Source organism: Carcharodon carcharias, chromosome 17 (genome assembly GCF_017639515.1).
Source record: "Carcharodon carcharias isolate sCarCar2 chromosome 17, sCarCar2.pri, whole genome shotgun sequence".
NCBI lineage: Eukaryota > Metazoa > Chordata > Chondrichthyes > Lamniformes > Lamnidae > Carcharodon > Carcharodon carcharias.
The window spans coordinates 114,813,752-114,829,339 of record NC_054483.1 but is presented as its reverse complement, the minus strand read 5'-3'; the positions used below and the strand labels follow the sequence as shown (position 1 = coordinate 114,829,339).

Below are 15,588 nucleotides of genomic sequence, written 5' to 3'. Positions count from 1 at the left end.
GGAGTCCCACGCTGTCCCATAATCAGCAGTGAATGCACAGGATGAAGACTTGCTAAAGTTCATTTTCTCCTCCGCATATGCACTGCCTACCTCTCTGCGCACTGTCAAAACTGCATTCCCTTCCATCTGCTGGAAAATGAGTTGACAGCTTGAAGCAGAAAGAGGAAATGCAAGCAGCACGAAGAAAGAACAAAAGAAAGGCAAAAAAAAAAATTGAAGTGACCAAGAGTAAAGAGGGAAGGAAAAAGGGAAAAGGCAAAAAAAACTTAAATAAGGAGAAAAGGCAGAATGGCAGGAAAAGAAAGGGGAAAAAGAAAGTAAAGGTAGAAAGAGAGTAAAAGCTAGTGCTACGTTGGATGTGGTGTAGCAGTGGCTCTTTTGGACTCCTCAACCTATTCCTCCTTAAGCACTTCAGTGTTTCTTGGGCTCTCCCTGCTCCTGCCCACTCATGACCCTACATTGGAGGCAGAGTGGGGAGCAGCTCGGAGCACCCAGTCAAAACCAAGTCCTGTGAGGGGCTCTAGAAGCAAGGGCACAAGCAATGTCTTCACCATCACCCATTTGGCTACAGCCAAACACATCAAGGAAAACGTCCTGCTCCCTTGTGATAACAGGAATGTATATTTGAGGTGATGCCAGGACTTCTGAACGAGCCCCCTCAGGATGAGGATCATGCTAGCACAGAAGCTGATATTTATTCTCAGTGTACTCCTAATTATTATATAATGAGCAGTAGAGACAGATGTGGCACAGATTTATTTATGTAGCTGAGATGTGCAAGCCACACACATTTATTTATTTATGTACCTACAGCCTGTACAGAGCACAGGTCTGTTTATTTAACTGCAGTGTATATATTGTTTGAACATATTTCTTGTATCTAACTATTGGGCAAGGACTACATATTTATGGATTCATTTTTTAAAAATATTTATTATCAGTGGGCATGTGAGATTCGCTGCTGCTTTAGTAAATTTATTACTAAGATTTTAAAAAGTGATTGCCTACCTTCTAGGGTCTTTCTCATTGTTCACATAGAAATACGTTTCCCTTTTAGACCTGGAAGACAACCTGGGTACTGTGCCCCAATGTCAGGTTGTCAAAAGCTCTTAAAGGTACGGTGTCCCTTACACAAATTTGTTCCCCAATTGGTGTTGATGGTGGCCTGCTGCAAGATTGTGTGGAGGATGACTAGAATGAAGCTCCCTCACACATTGGTGCTGTCAATACTAAACAAATACATGTACATTTTTTAAATACGGCTTTATCATTAGGCACCAGCAATGGGGCTGCTCCACGCCTTAATTCCACATTTTTTTTTAACCGTTCTTATCTGACCTGTGAAACATTAAATCAAAATCCCTTGTCACTTTGCAATAAGGCTGCCTGGCCGCAACGTTAAACCAAATTACTAATTTAGTCACATTCACATCATGTCAGTGAGTCATGGTGCTACAAGTATAAATATTCTCTGTGACAGAATCTTGAAATACATTGTTTTCTGAGCTGCAAATGAAGCAGGGACTGCGGGGAGTACAGCAAAGTAATTCCCAGCTGATAAAAATTATGCAAAACAAGGCACAGCTGAATTAAAAGAAAAATGGACTCAGTGGTTTGTATCTCCACAGGAGTGTTAGGAAAAGTAAAATGTCCGACATCTGTGCTCACCTTCAGTTGCTTCGTCTTATCTCGAAGTGTCCTCTGATACAGCATTAGCTGTTCAGCAGCTTCTGGTCCAGGCTGTCGTGCCAAGATGTGTTTCAGCTCCACATAGAGCTTCTCTTTCTCCTAAAGAACAAATCCAATATCAAAATGGTGCAATATGCTGAATAAAGTAAAGCTACAATTTATTTTGCTATGTGAGAATCAAATATAATTATGTCTTATTTGAAAAGGATCAGCCATTAGGTCAACAATCCAAACATGACTAGTTTACCTAAGACTGGATTCAATAATTTAATCCACAGTTGACTTTAAGTGACTTTCCATTGCTACTCATATAGTCCTTGACTGGTGATTTTCTCTTGTTTCTCCCTTAATTTCTAAAGCAAATTTCTTGTTTTATGCTGTCCTAAATAATTTGTCACTAAGAATATGCTCTCCTTGGAACAAAACCCTGGTGAAGTGATGTGGCCTGAAAGGAACAGATTACTTTGACAAACTTGTTTTACCTTAAACACTTCTCTTTTTCTAAACTTTATCTTCTGGTTGCAGAGAAATTAATGTTTATCAGCAATTTCCAGTCTGAATTGATCACAAGAAAATGTATTTTTAATCATTCCTCCTATTCCACTGGTAGAATGCAGGTTAATATTGGTTATCTACTGCCACCTGCTGTTAATGGGTCATTTCATGAAAGAATAGGACAAGTTCCTGAATACAAGAGTTTTGCAGAAATCAATTGGTCCAACACAAAAATGAAACCAATTGTTCGTTCTCCTTAAGGTGAGAGGAAGTCTTGCTCTGAATAATAACACAAAGCAATTCCGTGACAGATGTAATAAAGGCTCGGCTTCCCTCACTTAATACTTCCCTCACTTAAATTCTACAGCCCAAAAGGAACACTGCAGCCTCAATATTAACCCATTCTGTCCCGCGAAAACGGAACAGCTTGGGGGTCAGATACCAACCTTACACCTTGCCTGATTTTACTTTCCACTGAAACGAATGGAGGGTAAAATCGGGCAAGGTGTAATACAGGTTCCAGCCTGAACCCAGAGCGTGCCCGCAGGCTGGTTATGTTAAAATCAGGCCTTGGAAATCTGAAAAATAAGGACAGAACATGTTGCAAAACTGCAAAAGATAAATTCCTGATTTGGAAAGAGAAAGTTTAACATTTTAGCTGGGGCCATTAATTAGGCTTGCTGTGCATTTGCAACATTTTTTGGTTTTTGTTATATTAGAAACATGTAGGCCCAGATACTCGCCTCCATAGCACCTGGAGAAAGCTCATTTTCTAGAGCTTTGGAGAGGGAAATAGGGACCGCCAAGTATCAGGGTTACAACCCGATCGTGTTAATGACCTGGCTCACTAAATTTCAGTATACTTTGTCTGGAAAGCTGATGTGTAATTCCAGGGGAGAGAAGCAGAACCAGCACCACAGTTTGATTAAACAGCTAGAATCTCATTACAATATAGAGAATATGAGGTTTCTGCAGTCAACAATATTGTACCGGTGACCTGATCATATAAGCTATGGGGAACTTGTACTTTTATTTCCTTATTTTCGGATTCCTGGACAAGCCTTTCCTTCTCTTTTAGATTTTTTTTTTGCACTTGTCAAGTTGAGCAATGTTAGCATTAAGAAATAGAACACATTCTATTTTGGGAATGCATTATCAGCATAAAGTGCGCTCAACTCAAGTATATCATGATTAAGATGCAAAGGACAACACATTCTACTTCAGTCAATAACATGCCTAACCCCAAGCCCTAGGTCAGATTTTCCCAGCCCTGATGAGGCAGGAACTGAGGTAGGGCGATAGGTAAAATGGATGCCGACGAGCGCGACGGGGACCCCCACCTCCATTTCCACTTTTCGACATTTCCCGGAGAGCGGAGAACAGAGCGTGCTTCCTAACAGGCCAACTCCTGTTAATGGGCACTTAATATTGTTGTAGGTTTATGAAGACTTCCGCAGTTGTCAGGAATCGGACCAGGTCAAAGGAGGTGAGGACAGCCGGTCGGTTCCAAGCTTACCTGAGAAGGTGCAGTTCGAAGTGGCACTAAAGGTGAGCGAGCAGAGGGGTCCTAGCCCATTATATAAAAATTCACTGATTTTAAAGGACACATCACCACACTACCCTGTCCTGGGTTCCAGGTCTCCCACTGCCCTCTTAAATGTGGAAATATTTAACCTTGCTGACACTTGTTCAAACACATTAATGTGAAAATGGCAGCCGCAACAAAGCGAGTCACAATGTAGCCCACTTTTTGACTGACTGCGCCTCTGTTCCCAAAGCTCTGGCCAGTTCATTGTGCGGCAGACCAATCCTTCAGGCAATTAACGCACCCCCTCCCCCACCCCCAACTCCCAACTCAGTCAAAATACCTGCCGCTCTGTTTCATTTCGGGGATGGGTTGTGACCCAGAATTGATGCCGCACCCGCACCCGCCCCCGGTTCCCTCCTCCAGCAAGAAAATCTAGCCTTCAGTTTCCACTGCACCAGTTTGTGGCTTCTCAGACTGAGATTGTTAACTTAGTGACAAATGAGGATTAGATTTTTTGGCGTGGCCCATTGACCAGTGGTCTCATCATTTCCCCCAGGACTTTTCCAGAGTGAAGGGGTTTTCATCAGTCCAGGCTGGATTCAACCCCATGTCCCAGAGGTGAAAGGACAGGAATTTAATAATTGTGTCAGCTCTATTAATGCTGTTTTTTCCACTAGAGAATGATATTAATCCACTTGAAGGAGTGGGAAGGTTAATCCACGCATTTGTGATCTAGCTGTGTTCCATTAAGGCTGGCTGTGTTATGTTTGACATAGTCCAAGCTCTTGCACTGATTACGTTGAATACATGAAAAGCTGAATCACTGATGGGCCACATCAAGCTTTCAATTCTCACTGGTTTCAACAAGCAACAAACAAATTCTTTCAGCTCTTTTAGCATGGACTTTTATCCACTTCATTAGTGTGCACCTGTAAAAGCAGCTCTTTCTCCACCACCTCCTCAGTCTTTGAGATCAGACGCTTCTGTAATGTCTGAACCTTCAGAATCAGCTCATATCTGCTTGGATCAGTCGCCTGTAACAAATAAGTTTAAAAAATTATCATAAAAGCACTATTAAGGGTTATCCATCTCAATTATTGCTGTGTGTTTAAAGGTTATTCAAAGACATCTTCATTATAGCCTGGAAATTACTGTGAGCGATGTCAATTCCTCTCCCTGCCATTACCCCCTAACTATGAGCCATGCATGATTTTCTTTCCATTAATTTAAATGGAATCAAAATCAATGTTGCCTTTAAGGGCATGCAAGTCTTCCTCACCAATTTTCCCCTCTATACTCTATCCTAGGTTGTTCAGGCAAAAGAATCCACTCCATGAACCTGGAAACCTTAAATACCATATTTTCCGTCCTACTTATTGGCCTTTAGGCTTCCCATAATCCACCTCTTAATTGTAAAGCCATCTAAGACTTGATGGAGCTTTTATCTGCCCTCAAAAAGTCCGTCAGCCCTGACCAGCTTTCCTATTTTGTGGAGAATGACACAGAGGGAGGCAGATTGATCTGGGGGCAGAAAGCATGCTGATGCAGCCTCTGGAAATGTGCTTACGTTTAAATTTGCAAGTGTTGCCTTTTCTTGTTGGAGCATATGTACATGGACTCTGAAAACACTTGCAGAGGTCCCAGGTCACGACTTATCCTGAAGTTTCTTCCAATAATGTCTAAGCACTGGAAACTAACAGTGTCCACTGTTGGAACTTCACAAACAGCAGGGTATAACACTGCAGATCCAGTGTTAACCCCATGAATACCCAGTTTACATAGGTCCACAACAACAGACAGGCAGGCAAACTGGGGTCTGACAGTATCCGATCCGGAAAAACAGCAGTAAGACAGGGCATATCCCCAAGCAGCTTTCTGCTTCCATCCATCCCAGATCTACTGAAAAATCAGTAAGGCTCAAGTCTGTTACTGGAGTGTATAATATGTCCTACACACTCACTGGGCCTTATTCCGGATTAGGGTGAGGTGATCGGGCAATAGTGAGATAGCGTAGGAGAGCTGGGCTCAGGTAATACGTCAAGTTGTCTTTTACACAGCTTGAACATTAACTGTTCCTCTCTTATATATTTCAACCAGTTCTACCTTCCCCATTCTTACCGGCACCTGTGGGTGTAAGCACGCTGAATGGGGCATGACCAGTTGTTCCCATACCAGAATCTTGCTGCCATGTGATAATACTATATCTCCCATTCATTTTGGTGGTATCCGCGCAAGGGCTGAAAGGTAGCCAAATCCACACTGGTGGTATCTGTGCAGGGGCCAGATGTTGTGGTGCTTGGGACTGGAGACGTCTGCTTATCATGTGACTATGTACTGACAAGATTAGAATTTGGATAATGCAATGTGTACATGGCTAGCTGTGTGTAAAAAAAGATGGTTTCCCTGTAATCCAGAGAGTTCTGTTTTAGCTAGTCTAAGGCAGACTCACCCTGCGTTTGCTTGAATAAAATAATCGTTAACCTGTATCTGAATCTCTTATGGTCGATTCTTAGAAGGCACCACAACACCTGACACAGTCAGCAGGATACTCGCCTCGAATGATTGGAGCGGCGCTGCAAAACAGGTGAGTATAGTTTATTTACCACCTATAGTTAATGCAGTAAGCCAACCCGAGGACAGTCTGGTCAAGCATCAAAGAATCTAAAGGAGAACTCAGTACAGGAAACACTGATAAAAGGGGGGAGGGGGCTGCTAGCAAAGGTCCAAATCCGCGCTGGCAGTATCCGTGGATTTGACCCTTTCCAGCCCTTCCCAAATCCAGTGGATTTGGCTACCTTTCAGCCTCTGTGCAAATACCACCAGCATGGATTTGGCCCTTTGCTAGCGGCCTCCCTTTTCTCAGCACTTTCTGTACCGAGTTTTCCTTTAGGATCTTTGATATTCCACTGGACCATCCTCAGGTTGGTTTACTACACTAACTGTGGGTGGTGAATAAGCTATACTCACCCGTTTTGCAGCGCCGCTCCAATGGTTCGAGACGAGTATCCTGCCAACTACGCCAGATGCTGTGGTGCCTTCTCAGAATCGCCCACAGGAGACTCTGATACAGGTTAATGATTGTTTTATTCAAGCGCATGCAGGGAGAGTCTGCCTCAGACTAGCTAAAACAGAACTCTACTGATTACAGGAAAACCATCTTATTTTATACACAGCTAGTCACGTACATATTGCATTATTCAAATTAATCTTGTCAGTACATAGTGACATGATAAGCAGATGCCTCTGGTCCCAACACTGTTTGCCTTTATCCTTATCTGTTTATCCTCATCCCCACTTCGGTCTCATAACCAGTTAATCCCCTATGATCCCCAAGGTTCTGCTGACCTTTGGTTTTACAAAAAACATAGAAATTCCTGTTAAACTCTTACAGTAGCAGCAGAAAGCCTTAGCTAATATTTCACCTTAAGTTATTCTGTTCCTTCAAATATTTAAATTATTGTAAGTAGTGACATTCCAAATTATAGGCAGTACATAGCAAAGGCCCAGCTCCAAAATTCAAAAGGGAAATGTCACAGAGTGCTCTTAAGCTCCTTGCATTTATATCCCTCTTACATTTGACACAGCGAGGCTGATTTTAGTCTCCACAATGCTCCAGAAAAAGCTGCAGACTGGGCATAAAGCAGCTTAAAAATAGGCAGAAAGCAGTCTCAATGAATCTTTGCCCATTGTGCATATGCTGCCCATTTCCACTGGCATTTGGATGGTTGGAAAAGGCTCCCTCTTAGAATAGATGCTATAGGTGTCATAATGGCATCACAATTTTTCCTATGGCACCAGTACAGTGTCAGACCATGGCTGCTCAGGGTTGCTAGGTGTTAAGTTATACACAGAATTAAGTTTAAAGGATCTCACATGAAGGGTCCTTCAACAAAGGTCACTTCATCTCCAATATTCTCACGGCGCTTTGAGGTCAACATATCCCATTCAGCTGCAGAGTAGAGTTCCCTCCACTTGGCCCAACAATGTGCATTAATCTAACACTTAGAACAGCGGCTCCAGATGCATTATAAACTACCCCCTTCTGTCACATGATAGCAGAGCAATAACCACCAACAAAATTGATGTTCCGTGTCTTCACAATCACTGCTCTTGCCTAAAAGGCAGAGAATAGTTGTAAGGCATTTCTATATTATCTAATGCTCATTTTCAGTGACATAAATATTACTGGAAAAGTATTTTGCATGTGATATACTCATTACAGTCATTATTAGTGTCAAGAAGAAACATTGAGATATGAGGAACTTACCAGACTCATGCCAGTACTGGTAAATTTTGCTGAATTTTTAATAGTTTATTCCTATAAATCACATTCTAATGCATTCTCATGGTGGAAACAGATTATATCATGGGAAAATTTATAGTTTACTCTTGAAAATTATCTACACAATATAAAATTAATATAATATTTTATGGACCTTGAGGCTGAATTAAATAGAACATGTTTCAGACATAAGCAGGCACAGAGAGAAGGGTTTTTTTTGCTGTTAACCAGCAAGTGTTCAAAATACTAATGAATGCAAAAATGCAAGAAGTAAAATTAAAATCACCTCAAGCTTTCGCCACCTGTGAACATTCAATGGGTTTTCCAACTCCTCTTCAAGGGCCCTACACCGTGTCCGTTCCTTCAGGAGTTCCTTCTGTACATGGTAAATCTCATGCCTGCACAAATATAAAGCATATCACACTTTTTGCCTCGCTGTTTCAAACTTTACCTTCAATTCCATCTGCGCATCTCATAAAAAAACGTATCTTATTGCTTTGGTAGTGCCACCAACTCCTTACATGTAGGTCCTATTCTGCCGGTAATTATAGGAAAGATACGTGTCCACGCAACCCTGGCTGTGGCAGAGCCTTGGAGCTAAATTTTCCCAGGTGGATCGCGATCCCAATGGTGGCCTCAGTTCTGGGCCGGGAACTTGAAAATGGCAAGACGTCTGGTGCAATCTTCCCCGAGATGGCCAACGAAGAAGTTGCCTCTGGGAGCCCCATTCAGTAACAACAACAACTGGATTCCAATGTTGGGAGATCCAGTCCGTGTGACCTATGGGTAGGGCCGCTGGCCACCTTCTTCACAGTGTGGGCAGAGAAATTAGTGGAGCCATCAGTCTCCATGAATTGGCTGCAATGGCATGCCTTCTGCTTGGGGAGACCTGGGCACTGCAATTTAATGTCGGCACCTTAATAAAAGGCCTCACTCGGTTCACAGCTTGGACCTCCCACTTTGAAGCTGTCCCCTTGCTCAATTTCTGGCCCCCTTAGGGGGCCCGTGCACTGTTGGGAAAATTACAATACAATTCCATAACAGGGATTAATTGCCCCATTAAGCACCCTAATTGATTACACACCACTGCCAGAGGGGTATCTGTTGCTGCTGAGATGTCACTTCCAGGAAAAGTGAACAGAGGTGGGAGCATATCTCAGCTAGCCAGCCAGACACGGCCAGCCATCCAGACACGGCCAGCCATCCAGACACGGCCAGCCATCCAGACGCGGCCAGCCAGCCAGACACGGCCAGCCATCCAGACGCGGCCAGCCATCCAGACACGGCCAGCCAGCCAGACGCGGCCAGCCAGCCAGACACGGCCAGCCAGCCAGACACGGCCAGCCAGCCAGACGCGGCCAGCCATCCAGACGCGGCCAGCCAGCCAGACGCGGCCAGCCAGCCAGACACGGCCAGCCAGCCAGACACGGCCAGCCAGCCAGACACGGCCAGCCAGCCAGACACGGCCAGCCAGCCAGACACGGCCAGCCAGCCAGACACGGCCAGCCAGCCAGACACGGCCAGCCAGCCAGATACAGCCAGCCATCCAGACGCGGCCAGCCATCCAGACGCAGATGGCCAGCCAGACACGGCCAGGCAGCCAAACGCGGCCAGGCAGCCAGACGCGGCCAGCCAGCCAGACACGGCCAGCCAGCCAGACACGGCCAGCCATCCAGACGCGGCCAGCCATCCAGACGCGGCCAGCCAGCCAGACACGGCCAGCCAGCCAGACACAGCCAGCCATCCAGACGCGGCCAGCCATCCAGACGCGGCCAGCCATCCAGACGCGGCCAGCCAGCCAGACACGGCCAGCCAGATACAGCCAGCCATCCAGACGCGGCCAGCCATCCAGACGCAGATGGCCAGCCAGACGCGGCCAGGCAGCCAGACGCGGCCAGGCAGCCAGACGCGGCCAGGCAGCCAGAAGCGGCCAGGCAGCCAGACGCGGCCAGGCAGCCAGAAGCGGCCAGCTAGCCAGGCACGGCCAGCCAGCCAGACACGGCCAGCTAGCCAGACACGGCCAGCTAGCCAGGCACGGCCAGCCAGATACGGCCAGCCAGCCAGACACGGCCAGCCAGCCAGACACGGCCAGCCTGTCTGACACGGCCAGCCTGTCTGACACGGCCAGCCTGTCTGACACGGCCAGCCAGCCAGACACGGCCAGCCTGTCTGACACTGCCAGCCAGCCAGATACAGCCAGCCTGTCTGATACAAGTTGCTCACATTTTCCTTCCCAACAACCAGCCTCTAAAACCTTCTGCATGGGCTTGGAAAATTTAGCCCTTTGGTTTTGTTTGGTGTCCTGATCTGCCAATTCTTGGAGCTCCAGGGACTGTTCAATAAATATACCGAGTAGGATTTAGCTTGTCTGCATGGTGCCGTTGTGCTGCACAGATGTGACATAGATAACTGAGCCCAGGGCCTGATCACAGAATTACTCAGCATATGCGCAGTGGCCGACATGTTAAAAGTTACTTGCACACTGTGTACACTTAGAATATTTACACATTGGGAGAAAGCCCAAATGGAAACTATCTCTTTATGAAATATAATAGCTATGTAGGTTGCTTTCTTGACATCCAGACCAAGACCCCACTGCAGTTCAAAAGCACCTTAATAGCACACCACCAAATTCGTCAATAAAACAGCTATTCACACCATACATAACTTCTATTCTCCATATAATCTTTGCAAACATGGTGAATTTCTTCATGCAATCTAGTTAAAGTCAATACATTGCTATACAAGGACAATGAATATTTCAATATAACTTACATAAGGGCTTAATAGAACCATAGAACACAAAAAGACAGGCCATTCGGCCCTTCTAGTCTGTGCCAAAATATTATTCCCATTGACCTGCACCCAGTCCATAACCCTCCAGACCTCTCCCATTCATGTATATATCTAATTTATTCTTAAAACTTAAGAGTGAGCCCGCATTTATGTCAGATGGTAGCTCATTCCACACTCTCGCCACTCTCTGAGTGAAGAAGTTCCCCCTAATGTTCCCCCCTAAACCTTTCCCCTTTCACCCTAAAGCCATGTCCTCTCCTGTTTATCTCTCGTAATCTAAGTGGAAAGAGCCTACTCACATTTACTCTGTTTATACCCCTCATAATTTTGTAAACTTCTATCAAATCTCCCCTCATTCTTCTACGCTCCAAGGAATAAAGTCCTAACCTGTTTAATCTTTCTCTGTAACTCAACTCCTTAAGACCCGGCAACATCCTAGTAAATCTTCTCTGCACTCTCTCAATCTTACTGATATCCTTCCTGTAGTTAGGCGACCAGAACTGCACACAATACTCCAAAGTTGGCCTCACCAATGTCTTATACAACCTCACCATAACATCCCAACTCCTATACTCAATACTGTGATTTATGAAGGCCAGTATGCCAAAAGATTTCTTTACAACTTTGTCTACCTGTGACGCCACTTTCAGGGAATTATGTATCTGAACTCCCAGATCCCTTTGTTCCTCCGCACTCCTCAGTGCCCTACCATTTACTGTGTATGTCCTACCTTGGTTTGACCTTCCAAAATGTAACACCTCACACTTTTCCGCATTAAATTCCATCTGCCATTTTCCGATCCATTTTTCCAGTTGGTCCAGATTTCTCTGCAAGCTTAGAAAGCCTTCCTCACTGTCCACAACACCTCCAATCTTAGTGTCATCAGCAAACTTGCTGATCCAATTTACCACATTATCATCCAGATCATTGATATAGACAACAAACAACAATGGTCCCAGCACAGATCCCTGAGGCACACCATTAGTCATAGGCCTCCAGTCTGAGAAGCAATCATCCACTACCACTCTCTGTCTTCTCCCACACAGCCAATTTCGAATCCAGTTTACAACCTCTCCATGGATACCAAGTGTCTGAACTTCTGAACTAACCTCCCATGTGGGACCTTGTCAAAGGACTTACTAAAGTCCATGTAGACAACATCCACAGCCTTTCCTTCATCTACTTTCTTGGTAACCTCCTCGAAAAACTCTACAAGGTTCGTTAAACATGACCTACCACACACAAAGCCATGCTGACTATCCTTAATCAGCCCTTGGCTGTCCAAATAATTATATATCTGATCTCTCAGAACACCTTCCAATAATTTACCTACTACTGACGTCAGGCTCATTGGCCTGTAATTACCTGGTTTACTTTTGGAGCCTTTTTTAAACAACGGAACAACATGAGCTACCCTCCAATCCTCCGGCACCGGCTAAAGACATTTTAAATATTTCTGCCAGGGCCCCTGTAATTTCTACACTAGTCTCCCTCAAGGTCTGAGGGAATATCATGTCAGGCCCGGGGGATTTATCTACCTTTATTCGCTGTAAGACAGCAAGCACTCCTCCTCTTTAATCTCTATATGTTCCATGACACTACTGCTTGTTTCCCTTCCTTCCTTATACACTATGCCAGTTTCCTGAGTAAATACTGATGCAAAAAAACTGTTTAAGATCTCCCCCATCTCGTGAGGCTCCACACATAGACGACCACTCTGATCTTCAAGGGGACCAATTGTGTCCCTTACTATCCTTTTACTCTTAATATACTTGTAGAAACCCTTTGGGTTTACCTTCACGTTATCTGCCAAAGCAACCTCATGTCTTCTTTTTGCCTTCCTGATTTCCTTTTTTAGTATTTTCTTACATTTTCTATACTCTACAAGTACCTCATTTGCTTCTTGTTGCCTATACCTGCTATACACCTCTCTCTTCTTCTTAACCAGATCACCAATATCCCTTGAAAACCAAGGTTCCTTATGCCTGTTAATTTTGCCTTTAATCCTGACAGGAACATGCAAACCCTGCACTCTCAAAATTTCACCTTTGAATGCCTTCCACTTACTGAACACATCCTTGCCAGAAAACAACTTATCCCAATCCACTCTTCCTAGATCCTTTATCATTTCCACAAAATTGGCCTTTCCCCAATTTAGAATCTCAACTCGAGGACCAGACCTATCCTTAGCCATAATTAGCTTAAAACTAATGACATTGTGGTCAATGGACCCAAAATGTTCGCCTACACATACTTCTGTCACCTGACCTGTCTGGTTCCCTAATAGGAGATCAAGTATTGCATCCTCTCTCATTGGTACCTCTAGATATTGATTAAGAAAACTTCCCTGAACACATTTGACAAACTTCAAGCCATCCAGCCCTTTTACAATATGGGAATCCCAGTCAATATGTGGAAAGTTAAAATCTCCTCCTATCACAACTTTCTGTTTCTTACATCGGTCTGCTACCTCTCAACAGATTTGCTCCTCCAATTCTCTCTGACTATTGGGCGGTCTATAATACAACCCTCTTAGTGTGGTCACACCTTTCCCATTCCTCAGCTCCACCCATGTAAGTTCTGCAAGGGCAGAAAATATTCTTTTATACTTGCTAAATATTGTCCAAACAGTCCATACCAGGGTAGCATATTGCTGACAATCACTTTCTTTGACCTTTTTTTAAATCCAGAGATAAGGGATAGGTTGGAGAAGCGATGCTGTTCTCCTTGAAGATAAGGTGTTCTTCAGAATCATGAGGGCTCTGGACAGAGTAGCGTGAAACTGCTCCTAGTGGCAGACAGGTCAAGAACCAGAGGACACAGGTTTAAAGTGACTATCAAAAAAACCAATGGGGAAATGAGGAAAAGCATTTTTACGCAGCAAGTGATTAGGATTTGGACGGCACTGCACGAGCGACTGCTAGAGTCCGGTTCAATTGTGACTTTCAAAAGGGAATTGGATAAGCGCCCGAAGAGAAAAGTATTGCAGGCCTCTGGGGAAAGGGGGTTGGTGGGTCTAGGATTAGCTGAATTGCTCCACCAGAGGGCCAGCCCAGACACAATGAATGGCCTCACTGTGCTGTAACCATTCTATGATTCCATGTATTCTCCTTGGTTAAAGAACCTTTGTTTTGGGATGTGGGCAGTGCTGACAAAGCTAAACTTATTGGCCCTCATATCTGAATGACAGCAATATCTTTTTGTGCTGAAAGTGTAGTGTAACTTTTGATATCTTCAGAGTGAAATCACCTCATCTCCACTTCATACCATTCTAATGAGTCAACGAAGAAGGAACAGAAAACTTCAAATTTATCAGATGAATTTCTATATTAAAGAAATTAACAAATGTCGTTGTTCTAAGCATCAATATGAGCTATTTGATGGTTTGTTTAAAACAAAACAAGCATTTTCTTATAATGTACCTCTGGAAAAAAAACAGCTACAGTGGGTAGCACCTGATCACAAGAACGTAAGAATTAGGAGCAGGAGTGGGCCATTTGACCCCTTGAGCTGCTCCCCCATTCGATAAGATCATGGCTGATTTGACTGTGGCCTCAACTCCACTTTCCGGTCTGCCCCCCCACTCCCACCCCCACCATTACCCTTGAATCCCTTGTCGATCAAAAATCTATTTTGAATATACTGAATGACCATGCCTTCACTGCTCTCTTGGGAAGAGAATTTCACAGACTACCAAGCCCCTGGGAGGGGAAAAAAAAAATCGCAATTCAGTCTTAAATGGGATACCCCCTATTTTTAAACTGTGTCCCTTAGTTCTAGAATCTCCTACAAAGGCAAGCATCCTCTCAAGTCCCCTCAAGATTTTATATGTTTCACTAAGATCACCTCTCGTTCTTCTAACTTCCAATGGATATAGGCCTAACCTGCCAACCTTTCCTATAAGATAATTCCTTCATTCCAGGAATCAGTTCAGTGAACCTTCTCTGAACTCCTCTTTTTTATTTATTCTTTCATGGGATGTGGGTGTCGCTGGCAAGGCCAGCATTTGTTGCCCATCCCTAATTGCTTGCTGGGCCATTTCAGGGGGCAGTTAAGAGTCAACCACATTGATGTAGGGTCCGGAGTCACACGTAGGGCAGACCAGCAGATTTTCTTCCTTAAAGGGCATTAGTGAACCAGATGGGTTTTTTACGACAATTGATTCATGGTCACTATTACTGAGAATAGCTTTTAATTCCAGATTTTATTAATTAAATTTGAATTCCACCAGCTGCCATGGTGGGATTGGAACCCATATCCTCAGAGCATTAGCCTAGGCTTCTGGATTATTATTCCAGCGACATTACCACTACACCACTGTCTCCATGTCTCTAATGCAATTATATCCTTTCTTAAGGAGACCAAGGCTGTACACAGTACTCCAAATGCTGTCTAACTAAGGTCTTGTACAGCTGTAGCAACACTTCCCTACTTTCATACTCAATTCCCTTCGCCATAAACATCAACATTCCATTTGCCTTCCTAATCACTTGTACCTGCATACGTTCTGTGATTCATGTACCAGGACACCCAGATCCCTCTAAACTGTAGAGTTCTGTAGTCTTTCTCCATTCAAATAATGTACTATTCTTCCTGCCAAACTGGACAAGTTCGTATTTTTCCATATTATACTCCATTTGTCAAATTTTCTGCCCAGTCACTCAATCTATTTAAATCCCTTTGTAGACTCTTTATGTCCTCTTGAAAACTTACTTTCCAAGCTAACTTTGTGCCATCAGCAAATTTAGCTACCATACATTTGGTCCCTTCATTGAAGTCATTGATATGAATCGTAAAT

At 44.1% G+C, this 15,588-nt stretch overlaps 1 protein-coding gene across 2 annotated transcripts in view; it reads right to left on the bottom strand.

The window, feature by feature from the left end:
* Positions 1-15,588, bottom strand: part of cfap58 (cilia and flagella associated protein 58) — a 216,046-nt gene that overhangs the window by 102,577 nt on the left and 97,881 nt on the right. For both annotated transcript variants that reach the window (XM_041209910.1, XM_041209909.1), the window contains exons 14-16: positions 8,281-8,392; positions 4,642-4,746; positions 1,669-1,788 (exon numbers count right to left, since the gene is read on the bottom strand). In XM_041209910.1, the coding sequence (XP_041065844.1) occupies positions 1,669-1,788; positions 4,642-4,746; positions 8,281-8,392 (337 nt within the window). The remainder of the gene's footprint in view (positions 1-1,668; positions 1,789-4,641; positions 4,747-8,280; positions 8,393-15,588) is intronic.